At 50.6% G+C, this 18,204-nt stretch overlaps 7 protein-coding genes across 7 annotated transcripts; 4 read left to right on the forward strand and 3 right to left on the reverse strand.

Moving 5' to 3' along the window:
• Window positions 1–210: 210 nt before the first annotated feature.
• On the forward strand, window positions 211–1,443 carry VFPPC_03332 (zinc-binding oxidoreductase ToxD; the record flags this gene model as incomplete). Its single annotated transcript, XM_018282847.1, has 4 exons — window positions 211–484; window positions 542–806; window positions 859–943; window positions 994–1,443. The coding sequence occupies 4 exons, from the start codon at window positions 211–213 to the stop codon at window positions 1,441–1,443; spliced, it is 1,074 nt and encodes a 357-aa protein (XP_018147487.1).
• A 1,788-nt stretch (window positions 1,444–3,231) lies between these two features.
• On the forward strand, window positions 3,232–4,933 carry VFPPC_03333 (bicyclomycin resistance protein; the record flags this gene model as incomplete). Its single annotated transcript, XM_022428324.1, has 4 exons — window positions 3,232–3,485; window positions 3,535–3,918; window positions 3,979–4,730; window positions 4,788–4,933. 4 exons carry the CDS (start codon window positions 3,232–3,234, stop codon window positions 4,931–4,933), a joined length of 1,536 nt encoding a protein of 511 aa, XP_022284610.1.
• Window positions 4,934–5,426: 493 nt separating this feature from the next.
• VFPPC_03334 (iron-regulated transporter) lies at window positions 5,427–7,046 on the forward strand (the record flags this gene model as incomplete). Its single annotated transcript, XM_018282849.1, has 5 exons — window positions 5,427–5,867; window positions 5,913–5,952; window positions 6,000–6,157; window positions 6,212–6,733; window positions 6,789–7,046. 5 exons carry the CDS (start codon window positions 5,427–5,429, stop codon window positions 7,044–7,046), a joined length of 1,419 nt encoding a protein of 472 aa, XP_018147489.1.
• A 268-nt stretch (window positions 7,047–7,314) lies between these two features.
• VFPPC_03336 (phosphate-repressible Na+/phosphate cotransporter Pho89) lies at window positions 7,315–9,155 on the reverse strand (the record flags this gene model as incomplete). Its single annotated transcript, XM_018282850.1, has 3 exons — window positions 7,315–8,438; window positions 8,489–9,007; window positions 9,080–9,155. The coding sequence occupies 3 exons, from the start codon at window positions 9,153–9,155 to the stop codon at window positions 7,315–7,317; spliced, it is 1,719 nt and encodes a 572-aa protein (XP_018147490.1).
• A 1,982-nt stretch (window positions 9,156–11,137) lies between these two features.
• Window positions 11,138–11,734, reverse strand: VFPPC_03337 (hypothetical protein; the record flags this gene model as incomplete). Its single annotated transcript, XM_018282851.1, has 1 exon — window positions 11,138–11,734. One exon carries the CDS (start codon window positions 11,732–11,734, stop codon window positions 11,138–11,140), a length of 597 nt encoding a protein of 198 aa, XP_018147491.1.
• Window positions 11,735–13,623: 1,889 nt separating this feature from the next.
• VFPPC_03338 (FMP21-like protein) lies at window positions 13,624–13,995 on the forward strand (the record flags this gene model as incomplete). Its single annotated transcript, XM_018282852.1, has 1 exon — window positions 13,624–13,995. One exon carries the CDS (start codon window positions 13,624–13,626, stop codon window positions 13,993–13,995), a length of 372 nt encoding a protein of 123 aa, XP_018147492.1.
• A 382-nt stretch (window positions 13,996–14,377) lies between these two features.
• On the reverse strand, window positions 14,378–17,759 carry VFPPC_03339 (golgi integral membrane protein Cln3; the record flags this gene model as incomplete). The annotated part of the gene is made up of 2 exons (XM_018282853.1): window positions 14,378–15,638; window positions 15,700–17,759. The coding sequence occupies 2 exons, from the start codon at window positions 17,757–17,759 to the stop codon at window positions 14,378–14,380; spliced, it is 3,321 nt and encodes a 1,106-aa protein (XP_018147493.1).
• Window positions 17,760–18,204: the final 445 nt, after the last annotated feature.

The following is an 18,204-nucleotide window of genomic DNA, read 5'->3' on the forward strand; positions in this document are numbered from 1 at the left end:
ATACATCATCTGGCGCATGCGTCCCGGAAATTTAATTGACCCTGCCTTTACTCGTATCCATTCACAAAAGAACAGAACAACACCGCTTGACATCAGAGAGTCACCTCCGATTATAGCGTCAACTCACTTTGCCTCTTGTCCTGCCCTCCTCTCATTCATAGAGTCATCCGTACCTCGACAAGACCGGGAATTTCCAACATCTTAACTACAATGGCAAGCAAGGTTCAGAATTTCGGTCTCGTGAGAAAAGGCGCCGGTCATGCGGTTCTAGAGGCAACTCCCATACCGAGGTTGCCAGACGACTACCTACTCATCAAAACTGTTGCAGTCGCCATAAACCCAACAGACTGGACTACTCTCGACGCAGTTGGAGACAACGGTACTCTAGTTGGATGCGACTTTGCTGGTATTGTAGAGGAGATCGGCCCGGCTGTTACCAAGAAGTTCCAAAAAGGAGACCGTGTTGCCGGGTTTTCTCATGGAGGTTGGTAGGGCCACCCACCAGAAGACTTGCTATTTGTATTCACCGTCATTTCAACAGGAAACGATGCAAACCCAGAGACGGGTGCCTTTGCTCGATTCGTCATTGCCAAGGGCGACCTCGTGATGCATATTCCGGATAATGTCAGCTGGGAAGCGGCGGCTACAGTTGGAGTTGCGATAGGTACTGTTGGTATGGGTCTGTACCAGATTATGGGCTTAAAACTGCCGACTGAGGCTCCTCAAATTGGGGATGGCAGTGATCCAGTTCTCGTATACGGTGGGAGCACCGCCACGGGGACGATTGCTATTCAATTTGTCAGATTGTCAGTGCAAATACCCCAGACAAAACCTAACTGTAACTAACTGACGAATAAGGTCCGGGCGAAAAGTTCTTACAACGTGCTCACCAAAACATTTCGAACTAGCTAAAGATCGAGGCGCCGAACTTGTATACGATTACGTATGTGCGCTTCTCTTACATCTTTGCAGTCGCTCAGCTAACCATCCTAGCATACACCCAACATTGCATCGGACATTCGAAGTGAAACTAATGACCAACTGATAGACGTTTTTGACACTGTAGCACTAGAATCTACCGCAGCTTTCTGCTCAGATGCGATTGGCTCTTCGGGAGGGCTATATGTCAATCTGCTAGGTGTTCAAAGTCAACGATCGGACGTGCGGTCTGTTTTCTATTTGGGATATAGCGCCTCCGGAGAGAGCTTTATATTTGAGGGCCAACATTTTCCGGCGAAACCGGAAGATTTAGTATTCGCCAGGAACTTTTTTGCTGTCGCTGAGAAGCTCTGGATGGAAGGGAAGTGGAAGTCACATCCGGTTCGTGTTGGATCTGGTGGGTTGATTGGTGTGCTTGATGGGATGAAGCAAATGAAGGAAGGTAAAGTGAGTGGCGAGAAGCTGGTGTATCTTGTTGATGACACCGAATGGCCCGCGGTGTAGAGAGCGGATTCTAGCGCTTTGGACTTTGTGAACAGATAAGATAGTAATGGTCAGAAGCGCCTTCTTCCATGGCACTGGGAGATGACGACATTGAAGTTGACTTCGCTCTCATCAGCCGTTTTCCGTGGCATATGACAAGCATTGTGTGCTATTAGAAGTGAGATCTGAGCCGAAGAACCGAACGGCAGACTGAAATCCGCAAAGGTGCCATGCATTCCTGCATATGCCAGCAGTAAGTGTCTTGTACATGCACGGGGCCGGGTATTTTTGCCCCTACTTAACTTACACAATTGGTCTACTCATGCCACACCTTTCAGCGCCGGCCGTGGTGCAATAAAAAGCAGCAAGCCTTCTGATCTTTACAAGGGGAGAAATGACGTGTGTGGACAGCCATGTAGCTGACAAAGTCTCAAAGCAGCCACACCAAACGCCATCCGGCATTACCACATGGCTGACTTCCCGCGAACCATTACGCGATCTAATCCCTGTTCCGTAGCTTGGGCGCGGTTGACAAGCCGACCGAGAATCCGCATGGAATCATGGATTTTGCAGCTTGATATTCTTTTCGGCCTCGGATATGATAATTTGATCAATCTCATAATCAGCCACGAATTAGAAACGGTCCATTTACAGCTGCCATACATCCGGATGACGAAATATTAGGTGAGAAGCTTGCAATTTATGAACCCAAGCACGTCTCCGAACTGGACGCTGTGACGCTGTTTGCGCCTGTCATAGGATCAATCCCGTCAGACTCAGTACTGCCAACGGACTCATGCACGGTGGTGGTATCTCTTTTAAAGACATCTCAGTACCCTTCTCACAAACAACAGTCACCTTGACGCCCTTTGTTGCACAGGTGGTCACATCCATGGGAGGGGTGTCCAGGTCCAACCTCCGGTGGAAGCAACCACCCTCCACTTACACGGACAAATGTCTCATCGAATCCGGTCAATAGTGCTTTGTAATTAAGCATGCAATAGCTACACCATGCGATTAATCTAATCCAAACTAGCATTAGTGTACTCTTCCCCATGTTGCAAAAGCTTCCAACAATCGCTTTGCTTGCTTTGAAGCAGCCTTTCTTCCGCGTTGTTTCCGGAGATCCCCACTTCGCCGTGGTTTGCACCCTGCACCCGAGACTTGTCTTGCCAAGACTTGAAACATGATGTGCATTAGTATCACCTACCATGGGATTATTTCCAACTCAACTTCCATTAATTTTTCTTAATTTTTAGAAAATTAGACAGTCGACCAAATATGTGATGAGAATGAAGCTGGTACAAATCTGCCCACGGCCCCATCTGATACCCTCGGCGCCGCACCTCGGCAGAAGTGGGTCCGGGAATGATGAGCTGATCCGTGATCAGTAATCGTAAATAACACTGCGACCTGGCAGCCCTTCGCATTCGCTGCCGTCAAAAAGACTGGCAAGCTTGTCTGCTAGTCTAACCGAATCTGCTCTGACACGATGCCAGTACACATAAATGGTTTACAAATCCACTGAAAGGGCGCTGTTGGGTGTACAATATGTAATCTAGAGCGTGGCATCCTAGTATGCCACAACGTATTAAATAAACAGAATCCCCACCCAACGGTCAACATTTGGAGGACTCGGTATGAATATGTATTCGACAACATGAGAATCAGCTACAAGTTATAAAACGTACATATCTGCAAAAGCTGGATACCGCACAGGTCGATCCTCCACTTACACGACTCCAACACTAGGCACTGCGCACATCCACCTCCGCTACAGCATCAAACCACAACCAAAAAAAGGGAAAAATGCCCTCAACACCAGGGACAGAAGTGCCCGCCGAAAAAGCAGAGGACAACACCTCCAACGGCACAACAACCCCAAACGATGTCCCATACTCCGGAGACACAGACGTCGAAAGCCAAGCCATCCAAACAGCCGAAGCACCCAAGGACCTCATTCGCGAAGAAGAATGGGCAAAAGAGCCCTCCAATCCAATCAACTGGCCGGCATGGAGAAAAGTAATGCTCATCTCCTGCATATCATCAATGGGCTTCATGGCGTAAGACACCTATCCCAATCTCCACTCGACAACAACTAACAGAAGCCAGCTCAGCAGGAACTTCGATCCTCAGCCCGGCAAGATCGCAGCTGATGCAAGAATTCAACGTCAGCAGCACGGTGGCCATCCTCCCTGTCGCGCTGTACGTCTTCGCCCTTGGTTTTGGCCCCATCATCGGCGGTCCGTTGTCCGAAACGGTCGGTCGTCTGCCAATTTACGTCTTTACCATGCCGCTTGGCTCACTGTTTGCTCTGGGCGCCGGATTCACGCATAGCTTCGCGGTGTTATGCTTTTGCAGGTTCATGAGTGGCTTCTGCTGGTCGCCTGTGTTGGCTGTTCCTTCGGCGTCGATTTCGGAGACTTTTGCGCCTAAGTCAAGGGGGCCAGCTTCTGCGGTGTTTATTCTCATGCCGTTTTTGGGGCCTGGATTGGGGTATGTGCAGATTTGTAGCTCTTGTATCTTCTTGGAGTCAGTTAACTAACATGGCGGTAGACCAGTTATGGGCTCATTCATCGTCAGCAGAAAAGGGTGGCGCTGGACACAATGGACGCTAATCTTCTTCGCCATCTTCTGCATGATTCAACTGCCGTTTATTCGAGAGACATTCTACCCCAAGGTCAAGAGACGACTCGCCAAGAAGAAGGGTCTCAAGGTACCTCCCAAGGTTCCTCTCCGCGACAAACTCTCGCTGTTTGCTCGCGTCGCCGTCATCCGACCCATTCACATGCTCTTTGCCGAGCCCATCGTCACATTTCTCTGCCTCTACATCGCCGTCAACTTTGGCATTCTTTTCAGTTTCTTCGCCGGAGTCCCGTACACATTCACCCTAGTATACCACTTTAGCCTCGAATCCTCCGGCCTTGTATTCTTGTCGATTGCGACGGGCTGTATTGTCGGCTTCTTGACCATTATTCTCTGCGACGTCTTCATCTATCGCAAAAAGATCAAGTTGTATCCGCCTCTCAAAACGCCTCCCGAGCACCGACTTTACCCTGCTATGATTGGCAGCCTGGGTCTTCCGATTGGACTCTTTTGGTATGCCTGGTCTGCGAGGGCAAGCGTCAGCTGGGCTAGTCCTGTTGTTGCCATTTTCCCATTCGCTTGGGGAAATCTCTGTGTGTTTGTCAGCTCGGTGCAGTACATGTCTGATACGTATCATGGGACGGTGATTGCTAGCGCTGTGAGTGCGAATGGTTTGGCGAGATATGGCTTCGCTGGAGCATTTCCGCTGTTCACAATTCAGAGTAAGTTTCTTCTACACTGGGGAGTATTAAAGATGAATGGCTTCTAACTTATGACAGTGTATCAAAATCTTGGAATCGACTGGGCATGCAGTCTCCTCGGGTTTGTTGCATTGCTTCTGTTGCCTATCCCCTGGGTCTTGTTTAAATACGGCCCCAAGATTCGCGCAAAGAGCAAGTACGAAACTGTCGACTATTCATTGTAATCAGCATGCATATTGATATTAGCGGGGAGGATGGAATTTAGCATAGCATTTTAGCGAGCATGAGTGTAGACATAGACATAGACTCTAATTATGAGACAATATAGACGCATGTCGCATTACAAACTGGCAGAGCATTCGACTCATTCGCAATCACTGCAATAAAGGTCTAGAATCATGAGATGACCAATCACAATTCACGAATACTACTTTCAGCTTCCTTTGTTCGATGGTGAATATTTGCGTGTCGAAGCTGATCACAGATTCACCACAAGCCGCAGCAATCAAGGTTCCCACCCAAATCCCGCCCAGCGCCACCAAATTCATCTTTGAACATCAACGGATTGATTAGATCCGAGTCACACCACAACTCACAACAACTCAACACCCCAAATCATCCATAGAACCCCAGCCATAAAAGAAACCTAAAACACCATCCCCATGAGTCTAATACCTCAGATACCACTGTAACTCTTGCATCAACAACCTCCTCAAAATGCCTCTCTCACACGAATCGCTCCCAAGCACAATCAACCGCACCCGCACAGAATGGCAACTCTACACATCCCACTTCCTATCCATGTGGAACTCACGGCTCTTCGAGTTCGGCGCCGTCCTCTTCCTCGCATCCATTTTCCCATCCACCCTCTTCCCCATGTCCATCTACGCCCTCGTTCGAAGCCTATCAGCAATACTCCTTGCCCACGCACTCGGCAGATGGATCGACACCGGAAACCGCCTCACCGTTGTTCGGGTATCCATTTTGGGGCAGAGACTTGCCGTGGCAGGAAGCTGTGGTGTCTTGTGGGCCATGGAGACGCGGATAGGAGGGCTGAATGCGAGTCGTGTGAATGGTTTGTTTGTCGTTCTGGTTGCGTTGGCGTGCGTTGAGAAATTATGCGCTACGATGAATACTATTGCTGTGGAGAGAGATTGGGTACGTACGTTCTGGTAGGAGGCGAGACAATGCTAAACTGTGTAGGTTGTTGTTATAACGAACGATGACGAGGACTGGAGAAGAGGTATGCAATCATGTCTGCACTTTGACAGGATGCTGACTTTGTTATAGCTGTCAATGCGAGAATTCGTCGGATAGATCTCTCTTGTAAACTTGTCGGGCCACTCGTCATATCCCTCGTGGCAATGATGTCCACCGTCGTTGCTATCTGGACAGTCTTGGGCATGAATATGGCCTCCATTTTTGTTGAGTACATCTGCATAGAAAAAGTATGTCTACCACGGACTCTGAACATCACCCATCACTCACATTCAAATTCACAGGTGTACAAAAGCGTTCCCGCCCTCGAAAGACGTGCCGCTGATGAAGAAACTCCACCTGACGATCAACCAACATCTCGCCTCTCGTCCTTCTTCACCAACATTATCCCTCTCTCCTCGGTCCCATTCTACATCCATCACCCAGCGTTCCTCCCCTCATTCTCCCTCTCCCTCCTCTACCTCACTGTGCTCTCCTTCTCAGGCCAAATGATCACATACCTCATGTCCGTCGGCTACACGCCGCTGTACGTCGGTATAGCCCGCACGGGAAGCACCATCGTCGAGCTAAGCGCAACATGGGCAGCACCGAGGCTCATGAGGAAAATTGGTCCTATACGAGGCGGATTGTGGAGTATCAACTGGCAGATGGGTTATCTGGCGGTCGGTGTTTGCTGGTACATCGTGGATATGAATAACCAGTCGGGTAATCAGTTGATTTCAGCAACCGTCTTAGCTATCTGCGTGGCTTTTAGTCGGCTAGGTCTTTGGGGGTATGATCTCTGCGCACAGAATATAGTCCAGGATGTAAGTCTATTTCAACAGTCACACTCTTGGAGCATTCGTCTGACCCCTGAAATAGGAAGTGGAAGCTTCGCATCGAGGGGCGTTTTCCACAGTCGAAGCAGCATTCCAGAATCTCTTTGAGTTGCTTTCCTTTGCGTCGACGATGGTATTCTCCAGACCAGAGGAGTTTAAGTGGCCAATGCTGATAAGTATTGTGGCGGTGTATGTATCTGGAATAATGTATGCGGTGTTCTTGCGTTCACGAAGAGGGCATTTGTTCCATGCGCCGCCGTGCTTGAAGGGTAGATCGGAAGGAAGGATAGTCTTGGAATAACGGTCGAACGTATCAGCTGTTCATTCGTGTATACTCCATTTGAACAATTTACTGACATCTACCTATGCATCGATATCTCCATATGTCTAAGAATATACAACTATATCATATCTAGGTACTCAAGGATACGACCCCCAGTCTCGGGCATAGTGATAAGTCTATATTCTATCAGAAAGAGCGAAAAGTAGAAAAGAAACAAAAGTCGCTTGCTGTCCCCTGAATCACCCAAAATTCCTCAACGCCAAATCCCACACCAACATCTGAACCCTCACCACTTCGGCGCATAAAGCATCAACCCCATCAAACAGCCCGAAATCACCGCCGTCACCGGCACCGTAACGACCCATCCCAAATATATCCATCCCACCAACCTCGAATTAATACACTTCCAATCCCCATTCGCCAGACCAACTCCCACAGTAGCCCCCGTGATACACTGTGTCGTCGACACCGGCAGCTGGAGCCTCGTCGCCATCAGCACAGTAATAGCGCTTGCCAGCTCCATGCAGAACCCGCGACTCGGCGAAATGAGCGTCAGTCTGTTCCCCAGCGTCCTCATAACGTGATACCCGTACATCAACAGACCTAGCACAATCGAGCCGCCGCCGAAACACAGCACCCAAATCGGGATGTTGACGATATCGGGTATGACGCCCGTTGTGTAGACTTCGTATGCGGTGGTGAAGGGGGCGATCGCGTTGGCTACATCGTTGGCGCCGTGGGTGAATGAGGCGGCGGCCGCGGTGAGGATCTGAAGCGCGGAATACATGTACTCGGCTCGGTTGTCGAACCTTGATGCACGGGAGTGCATGTCTTCGATGTCCCATTTTAACACGGCGTTGCGCTTTTGCATGCTGATGACGTCTTGTTCGATGCCACGGAGGAGGAACCGGTTGATCTTCCAGGTGAGTACTGGGAGGCTCGTCAACGGACCGGGAGGCCTCGGTGGGATGAGGGAGTCGCCTGATTGCGAACTTCGCCTTGTGTTGAGGGTGGGAGACGTGGCTGGAGGCGGGAGGATGAGATCGTCGTCCTTGTCTCCGTCTGGTCTCTGCTCGGGATTGCTCGTCTGTACCGATTGTAACAGCGTCTCTGAGGCTCGCATGTAGTGTAATTCCTCGGCTGTCAGATGGCCGCGGTAGTAATCTTTGATCTGGGGCTTGGTGAAGCCGTATGGTGTTGCGGGAGGAGGTTCTCGTCGTAATAGCCAAGGTCCTTGAAAGACGTGGTACCATTTCAAAGTCCAATCTTCCCGCATAATTCGTACCCAAAGATAGGGCATGACAAAAACCATTTGCAATAGCGCGCCACCAGCAGCTGCCGCAAATATGGAAATTAGAATCTGCGTCGTTGTTGGTTCAACCCCATGTATGCCCTTCCACACAATTAACACTGCATACCGTCAGCTTCAGACTGTCTAGTTCTCATCTGTCATGACTCACTGGTAATAGACCCAACAGTTAGAAAGGTGTAAAACGGAATCGAATAAAACGCTCGCTTTACAGCAGTCGGCTTCACAAGAACAGTATACTTTGTAATGAGAAACAGCAAGGCACCCAAGCAGCCCGCGATACCAGGGGCAATGACCCACGCCGCAAATACTTGGGAGACGCCCGCCCAGCCCCAATTCACATTTTGAATGCCAATGGATGCTGTAGCCGTTCCTACCAGCCCACCGACTACGGCGTGAGTAGTCGAAACAGGCATACCATACCGTGTAGCAACCGTGAGAAAAGTCGATGATGCCACGATGGTGCACATCATGGCCAGCAGGAGGACGGGAGGGGAGGAATCATAGTGATGAGGGTCGATTATTTTGGTGCGGATCGTGTCGGCTACTCGACTTCCGACGGTGACACTGCCAGAGAATTCGCAAACGGATGCCAGAACCATGGCCTGCTTCAAGGTCAGAGACCGGGAAGAGACGGACGTTGCGAAGGAATTGGCCACATCGTTGGCGCCTAGGTGAGGGTTAGACAATGCGTCCGTGTGTTTCTATCGCATATCAGCAAGAACGAAGTGTGAGTACGTACCAATGTTCCAAGCATCCAGGAATGCGAATACTGTCGTAATGGCAAAAACGTAGGTATACTGACTTAATACCGCCATGTCATGAGTCTAGGCGACCCCAAGAGGCATTACCAGCCTCGCCGACACTCAGTGGTATTGGGCCGATCTTCAACTCCTACAGCTTTGCAAGGCTATTGGAGAAATACAGGTAAAGTCTTGACATAAATGTACTTCAATTCCATTGTTATGGCAGCCTGTGCCATTGGTACCGGAGCAAACAGGTCAAATCGCGAGGTCAGTGTCGTGAAGTTGACGAAGAGAGGGGAGCGCGTAATGTCCTCAGAAAATAAGAGCTGGCCCAAGCTGCACGAGGTCCCTAGCAAGAACCAGAATTGGGCGAGATCTTATCATCGACGGCGTGCAATAGTGTATGCGTGAGCGAGTTTGTCGTACTAACAGGCAAGGTTGCCACGAGTTTGGTATGCCAATAGTGGCAAAATCGCTCGGTAGCGAACAAGGATGTGTCCTGACTATGAATAAACAGATTCAGGGCTGCGGGGATAAAACGGCACAAGTTCTTGTTTGGTCAGAAGTGGAATTCGTGGGTGTGCTCGGGACGTAGACTGTGATTCGATCTGGTCTGAGTGGCCATGAAGGATGTGGGAATTGCTTGTATAATATGGCAGGGGAGTGAGATACGGCCAAGAATAAGATGACCCATTGACAACTCGATGAGAATACCGAGTGTCCGGAAGAGTCTGGTGTAAGGAAACGTGGGGTTTCATGTCACCAATCTCGTTCATCGCCTCCAGCTTAGGAGGAACCTGTATCATCCGTCGCATCATGCTCGGTGGACCGGTTTAGCAACGAGCCGACAAAGAAAGCCGCACGTATATGTACGTGGCTGCCCAAGCCAAGACCAAATGGAAGTGGACAGGGTTTGTTAACCGTTACAGTATTTCTCATCGACGCTATTGAATGGCGCAGGGTGTTTTTGCAGTGTCAAGATGATGTATGATCTGATGCCGTTGAGCCAATGAGATGTTGTAGATGCGCCACGGGCACGGTCCGCTTCTCTCAAGCCAACATTGAACTCTCATGACCCGAGACAGCCAACGTCTTTGACTGTGCAAATGACCCTCATCGTTTCATTCTGGGCCTAGATTGCTCCAGAGGGTTGAACTTGTATGGTGTTTCGTGTGCGAAGGAAATGGTCCCGTTGGTGACAGCACCACCATATTCCTCCAAACTTGGCCAAGATGAGGGTCGCTCCACTTACCAGTGTTCGGATTATATAACATGTAGATCATTTACTGGGTGCAAGGGGTGATATAGTCTTGTAATTGTAGTACCAGGTTGTCAGTTACTTTGCGGCAAGAGAGGCAATGAACTCCCCTACTAAACCCAAGGTCAAATTTAGATCTAGAGCCGTAGTCCATATGCAATCAAGTTGAGCCTCTGCTTCAGTAACAAGAGAAAGTATATTTGGCCATGGTACAAAAGAAACAATTCTAGAACATAAAATGATACCTGGCCGTTTCTCGCGACACCAACCAAACCAGCCGCTTTGACCGATTGTCCCATATAAATTCTGGGCCACTAGCACGTTTACTTTTACTTCAAACCTGTCAAACCTAGTGAAGAACGGGAACGTCATTTATATCTCATCTCAAAGTGCTGAAGGTAGCTAGGTTCTACCGCTTGACCGTTCCGAGCGACAGGTCTCTTTGTGTATCACAGCTACACACTCGACTGGATGGGGGAGGGTCGGCAAGCTAAACGAGCTTGTTATTAGCTTCTCCTTTTATCAGTCCGGTATCTTCGTCAAAAGTTGTCGAGCTAAATGCCAACATAATCACCGAGTTCTATCGATAATCATTGCGTTCAGCACAGTTGAACAATGATCAACGATTTAAACCCCTACTAAACACTAACTACAGCTGATAGGAGACAACCTCAACCCATCATTTCGAAAGAAAATCCAACTTTCCCAAGCTTATCCATGCTGTCCCTCCATGGGGTGTTGAACCCCATACCTGCTGCCATTCTCCCCATCTCCAGACCGTCCTTGTCCGTCTCCCTTAACAATTCCAGTATCCGATAAATGAGCGGAACCCACAGCAGTTGTTAACATTGGTGCAAGAAGCCCTATCATCCACGCCGAAATGCTGTAAACGATCCCCTTGGCAACGCGGGCTCGCCCAAACATCCATAGTAGGATAAGGGTTCCCGTGGATCTGCTGTATCACTAGGCCGCTAAGGGCATTAGAATTGACGGTGATACAGCCGGTACCGCAGCCAAAGTTGACTACGGAGGCTATGATAGTTTCGATAGGGCAATTGTAACCTCCGAAAGCGCCGATAACGCGGTTTCCGGCCCGTTTTGTAAGGTTGGTATCAACACCTAGGTCCAAGATGTTTCCTGCCTGTAGTTCGATGTGTGGCATGCCCGCTGGCATTTTCCACGGTCCACCTGTAGAGTGCGCATGGAGAAGTTCCGCTTTATCTTCTTCCGTGAGCTCGTACCGAGGGCCGTCGTACTTGATGACAGGAAGGCTTTCCATTCCAGGAAACTTGTCAAGCCCTACTTCGTTGCTGGGTATGGTCACGGCAACAGCCCAGACTCCTGTGATGAACAGCAATAAGATAAGTCCGTACTTTTGCATATAGTTTGCCATGTCGACCGTTTGAAACGTCGAATAGTTTATGTGATCTGATTTCGGATAGTAAAGAGTAATTTGAGGAGGGAGGGTAATGGAAGTGATGAACTCTGGGGCTTGCCAATTGCCAAAGATCGACTCGAGGGGTTTTTATAAGTCAAATAAATCCCATCTTCTATATTCATGGTACATATTGCATGACATGCAATTAGAAACATTCGGACATGATGTTCGGCCTACTCTCCTCTCTCGGGGTCTGGTCTGAGTCCCGGTGTCTGAATGCTACATCACGAACTCCGATTCTTTTCCGGCCTCTAATACCAGAGCCAAATCTAAGACTCCGACCACCTTTTATTATGACATGTCGCATGGTGTCATCAGCATCTTTTGGGTTCTAGGATATAAACACCTGGCTCCTGAGCTAAGTCTACATCGTACCGCTTCATTAGCCAACTGCACAAGGAGCCACTCCCTGGAACCTTGGGCACTATGTAAGGCGACAAGAATCATGCAAGAATCATGCCACTTCAAGTTTCTCCGGCATTGATCAAGAACCTTGGTTGGAAACATGGATCCTCTTAGAGAATCTTTTGCGACAGATAATCACGAACGCACATGTGCATGGAAGTGGTGTAGGGAGAGACCTGCTGATGTTGCCGACCTGGTGCTGAAGAATGTTATGCATACATAACTTAGAATGCTGACTTTGACAGTTTTAATCTGTGAATTACTCTATACAATAGTTATTTAATCAACTTGCTGCAGTAGTTTCCTCTTGACTGTATGTATCATGAGGTAGAGCTTACGGTAGAGTTAACCGGCGCCAAAAGGGCAGAGTTGGTATCCTCGCCCTCAAACACACCAATCAATATACAGTTCGTGGTAAGAAGTATTTGCTTATATACAAGTACACACTAATGCACCTCGATCTATCTTGCTATATAATCTACACAACGCGGTATGCGAAACCTTGTGCTTGTTCAAATACTTTCAACCCCCCACTGTACATGAAGCCGTCTGGTCCATCCGATGTCTGATTGCCTGGCAGTTGAAACAGGCGCCACATGCTCAGGTACGCCGACTTCAGCGCCCCTCATTGGTCAAGTCAAAAGCTGTTAGTGCGTGGGGGACCCACCTTTTCTACCAGTTGACAAGAACTCCGACATACATTGATTGTAAAGCTTGTAAAACAATTTAATATATTTGAAGGTATACTTAATTTTACGGGTAAATGTCCATATTAATAGAAACCGAGAGCCAAAGTCGGAAGCAGTGTAGCAGGTTGGTCGTAGAGGTGCACTCAGCTTACGCCGATGACTAGAGGAAACCGTCCCCTAACGTCCTAAGTATGATCCGCCAAAACTGCTTCAATGTTTCTTGTCTGGCATCAGACGAGCATGAGAGATGCAAACGACCACAAAACTGCAAGCCCCGATCTTGCGCAGCGTAATTGCCGTGATTATATACTAGACAAGTATACAATTCTAATGACCTCCCCTTTCTCAATGTGAATTTTTCGGCCATTATGCTTTCATCAAACAGGCCCTGAGACACCAGATGTCCATTGTGAGTAGAAGTCAATCGCAGTATGGGGTACCATCACCAGTCAAGAATCCAAAGGCCGCGCCACAACCATCAAATACAAAAAGGGCAAACCATCACACTCAGATCGGTAATAAACCTACAGCAATTCCTCTAATTTCGTCACCTATACAGTTCCCTAGTTCCCCAAACCCCATCAAACCGCATTCTCCAGTCATATCAAAGTCATAGCCTATATGACAGCCGACTCCCGACGCCCCACAATTTCAACATCAAACCAATCCCACTGCCACCGATCACAAGCAAGCAGATCAAACTTCCACCTCCAACAAACTCCAAACACCGTCACCATCATCACCAACAAAATGCACCGCCCAACTCCCCTCCGCACAATCCTATTCCGCGCTCGCGCACACACACGCCTCTCCTCCTTCCAACACCGCCCCTCGCCCCCCAAGCTCCCCGCCTCACAACAAGCCGAATTCGAACGCCTCCAACGAGACGCAGCCGTCTCATCCGCCTTCCAGCCCGACACCAACGCCGCCGAACCACAAACACAAACAGCTACCCTCGCCGAAGAAGAGAGTGTGAATCCGGCGCTGTTTCGCGGTGCGAAGCCCGAGTTTGAGGGCGACAAGAACCCCAAGACGGGGGAGGTGGGCGGTCCAAAGAATGAGCCGTTGAGATGGGGTGGCGAGGGCGATTGGAGCTACAATGGGCGTGTTACCGACTTTTAGGGGCGAGCATGTTACTATCGATGATATGGGACTGGGTAGTTGATGGTGGCTACGTGTACGACTTTATTATTAGAGGGGGGAATCCGACCGGCCACAAGCTTGGCTAGAGAACGGAATAAAGGACAAGACAGGAGAATTAGGATGATTATGATTTTAAATTGAGAGGACAGGTCGCTCCTCATTATGTACCATATCGCGACACTTATCTGTACAATATAGGCTGCATGCCACATATCATGCCGTCGCTTCGCTTTGCTTGATAATCAATAATCGTACAGTTTTGCAAAAAGTCAGGTTCAAAGACCATGGTATCCAGACGCCACCATCTAGGTATCCCGCATTTTCCATAGAGTAACACCAAGCTCAAAAAATCCATTCGGAATCACTTTTCGTCTCCATTACTCGGCTCTTTCTTCTCTTCTCCAGCTTCGGCCATTTCCACATCATTGCTTGCTGTTTCATTTGTCCCTTCTGGCGCCTTTTCCACGTTTCCCGATTGTGTCGTCAGGCGATTCTCCTTATTTCCCTCGCTTCCTGCCCGTTCTTGGTCAGTCTGCTCGCCCATGGTCTCGGTCGCGCCCTCTGCTTGGTCCTTCTTCCTCCAATTGCCAGTAATTTCGCCTCTCAGCGGTGAGGCATGATTCTTGACTTGTTCCAGATCCACTCCGTTGATATTACCAAAGCTAGCCGTGACTTCCTTCATCGCCTTCCGCATACGCTCCCTCCTGGCTTTGCCACGTAGTCTTGCTTGAGGTTGCGCACCGTTCTCTACCCATCTGATGCTCTTGATCATGTAACTGAGGCCATCGTGGATGGAGTGTCGGCTTCCATACTGGCCGCCAAACTCACGACTAGACAGTCCAAATCGAGTGCAGCCTGAGTACTTGAGGAGGCGAGGCAGAATCAAGACGTTGACGTGCAAGTCGCGGTTTGCCGGGATGTCCATGGGTCCCGATGGCGGTGGCATGGTGATGGCGCCCTCTGATTCTCGACTCGGTAGCTCAGCCGTTGGAATTTTGCTTTTACGCTTCCCTCCTTCGCCTGTTCCTGCATCCAGGTCCAACATTGCCGTATCAACATCGTCTGTCCATTCGCCCTTGATCCATCCCCCATGGATACACGCTGCAACTACATCGGAATCATCAGTGTACACATCCGTTCCCCACAGATATGCCCGTGCTGTGATTTCTTCACGAGCAACACTAGAGAGATGCACAAGTGGGACTTTGACGGTTAGGATACAGTTCTCCTTATCCTTGATAATATCCCATGGAAGCGGCTTGGGATTCGACGAGAACCCTCTATGTGTAGGCGTGTTCGGAAGGAGCCGCCCCGGTTTTAGCTGGGGTTCGTAAATGAAATCTCCGAGATGATGTCTGGCGCGGTTGGCTACTGACTCCAAGACTGACTTGGAGGCCACAATAGTCTTCGTCTTTGGTGGTATGACGGGTGGTGCAGGTTTCGCTTGGCTGGTCGGTGCTGGCGTCCCTGGCTTTTGTCCGTGGTGATGATGGTGGTGGTGGTGGGACTTGTCAGTCGGTGACGCTGTAGGCGTGCTCCCTTTAAGATTCTTAAACTGTGCAGCTGGCGTCGGTGAAGAAGGTGCAGCATCTTGTGCATGGTGATGGTGGTGATGGTGATGACTACATTGCTAGTTAGAGGCGCCCCACGTTTGCATTTGGCAACACAATAAAGTGAACTTACTGGTGGTGATGATGCTGATGTGGCTTGGACCGTTTGTTTGCTCGTCCTGCTGGAGTAAGTCTGCCAGAACTGTCATCATCTCGAGCATCTTCATCCTTCAATTTGCGCCTTCTACCAGGTTTGGCAGCTTTAACATTGTCTGGGCCGGAGTCCACGGTAGTGTGTTCCAGCTCGTCGCGTTTGACACCGCCAGGATGTGAGGTCTGACTCGGAAACGATGTCACAGCTGAAGAGGTCACTGGACTGGACATTCCAATACCACTAACGCCGCTTCCAATACCAGAAAACATGCGACCAAATTCGCTCTTGATACCAGGCTCAGCCGCCGGCCCAGGTTGTTGCGGCTGGGCGCCTTGCACTGCTTGAGGAAGAGGGGACATTCGCCCCTTGCGATTAATGTCTTGAACCGCCAGCAGGTTTCGCTGAAGGCCATTTGGTCCATGATGGTCATCACTCCCCTTACGAGGCGACTCGAATGAAGGGCCGTGTGGAGGGCCGTATGCCCCAGACGCAGCAGCTGATGGCTCTTCGCGGCGAGGAGGCCCGTGGGGCTGTGGTGGTTGTGGATGGACCTGATCCATTCGGGCCCGATCAGCTTCATACGACTGCGGAGGTGGTGCTGCAACACCGGCTGGTTGGTGAGGAGGATGTGAAGTCGGCGGGTATCGATCGGGAGGAGCAGCCTGATACGGTGGTCCGTGGTGAGAGTACGGTCCAGACGCAGGAGGGTATTCAGGATGTTGTGGACGTTGATGTTCTAACGGTGGCCGATAATTCGGATCCGATGTTGCTGGTCGTCCCCACTGGTCTCGAGCTTCTCGGGCCTCGGGAGGACGGCCATAAGGAGACTGACCAGGGTGAGTCTCTCGATGCCCCAATTCGTGAGGAGACATGTGTTGTCGACGTGAGTCTGCTCCCCCTGAGTATGCTCGTTCCCTTCCCTCTCTCTCGCGATGTTCGGCAGCCGGCTGTCGGTCTCTATCTGATCGAAATCGTTCGTCGTATGGGTATGGTCTTGGTGGCCGCTCAGGATTATATTCCATTGGAGCAGGTGGTCGTCCATCGTCTCGGCGTGCGTAGGGGTCTTCCGGTCGACCAACCTCCATCGGTCGCGCTTGCATGCCGCCATATGGTGGCGGTTTAGGTTGACCCGGTGGCGGACCAGCGGACAATCTCCCGGGTTCTCGAGAGGTATCGGCAGGTGCAGACGGGTGTCGTTGGTGATAACCTTGTGGCGTACCATATCGTTGTAAATCAGGGGTTGTCGCATATGGGCCGTGAGGTGAGGGTGCAGCACTCCCACGGGGATCGTAAGGTCGGGGGTGATCCGGAGTTTGGGGTCGACGGAATGGGGGATAGTCGGACGATGCAGAGTGCATGCGCGGTGAGGCTTGCATTGGAGGACCGTATGCCGGCCCTGATGACGGAGGCTGCCCATGAGGCGAGTAATGTTGTGGAGGAGGCTGTGAATCACGGGAAGCAGGAGGTGGTCCGCCTAGCATTGCAGATATAGACATGGAGCTGCTTCCAGTGCTGCTTCCTGATCTCGTGAGAGAGCTCAAGCCTGGAAGCTCCCTTCCAGTTGGGAAGGACGTTGGTGGCCCAACAGACAAGGGAGGCGGTCGAGGAGGAGGTGGTCCGTAGCTCATGGAGCTCTGCGACTGCTGGTGATGATGCGGCGGCGGCTGTCCTCCTTGATGGCCCTGCGAGGGCGACGTCGGCGGAGGAGCCATTGTGCGACTGAGCTCCCTTGCGGACGGGAGCGATGATGCGCTCTGCGCGCGCGAATGTGAGAGACCAAGCTCCCGAGCTGGCACAGCTGCGCGAGCGACCGGCGGGTAGTACGGTGTGTCTGAGGTTCGACGATGATCGGGAGCATACGCAGACAGCGGTGCAAAGTTGTGAGTCGCGAACGGGTGATGGGATGAGTGCGAGGCCGGCGACACGACCGTTGACGCTGGAGCGAAAGGAGAAGCGCTGTTGGAGTTTGGGTATGAGTTGGATTTGGAGTTGGAGTTGGACCGTGGCACGGGAGCAGGCTGGCGGTGTCTTGGATCCATGGTCGTGCCGAGTTTTTAGCTCGAAAAACCCGACCTGTCCGATGGGGGCGCGAGCCTTGCCTCCACTTGCGCAGCAAATGAGATGGACTGCTCGACACCTCGACAGGAAAGCTGGCAGGGATGTGAAGTGTGAAAAAGATGGATCAGAAGAGACTGACGGGAATGGTGCGAATGTCCCCCGGATTCCAGGGACAAAGCAAGCACCGGACCAGTTTGGTCAGTACGGAGTACTAGACGAACAGATGGGACCAGATGAGCAGGCAGGCAGGCAGGCAGAAAGGCGGAATGGGAGGGCAGCCCAAAGACAAGCCCTTCGTCAGAGGCGTCCTCTCAGGGTCGGCGCATCGCACCTTGAAGCCAGAGAGGGTGTCTCGTGCGCCGCTGCGAGTCTTCACTCTCTGTCTTCTTGGAGTCAGTCCAGGTATCGGGTGCCAAACATTCGCAG

Source organism: Pochonia chlamydosporia, chromosome 2, assembly GCF_001653235.2.
Source record: "Pochonia chlamydosporia 170 chromosome 2, whole genome shotgun sequence".
Taxonomy (NCBI): Eukaryota; Fungi; Ascomycota; class Sordariomycetes; order Hypocreales; family Clavicipitaceae; genus Pochonia; species Pochonia chlamydosporia.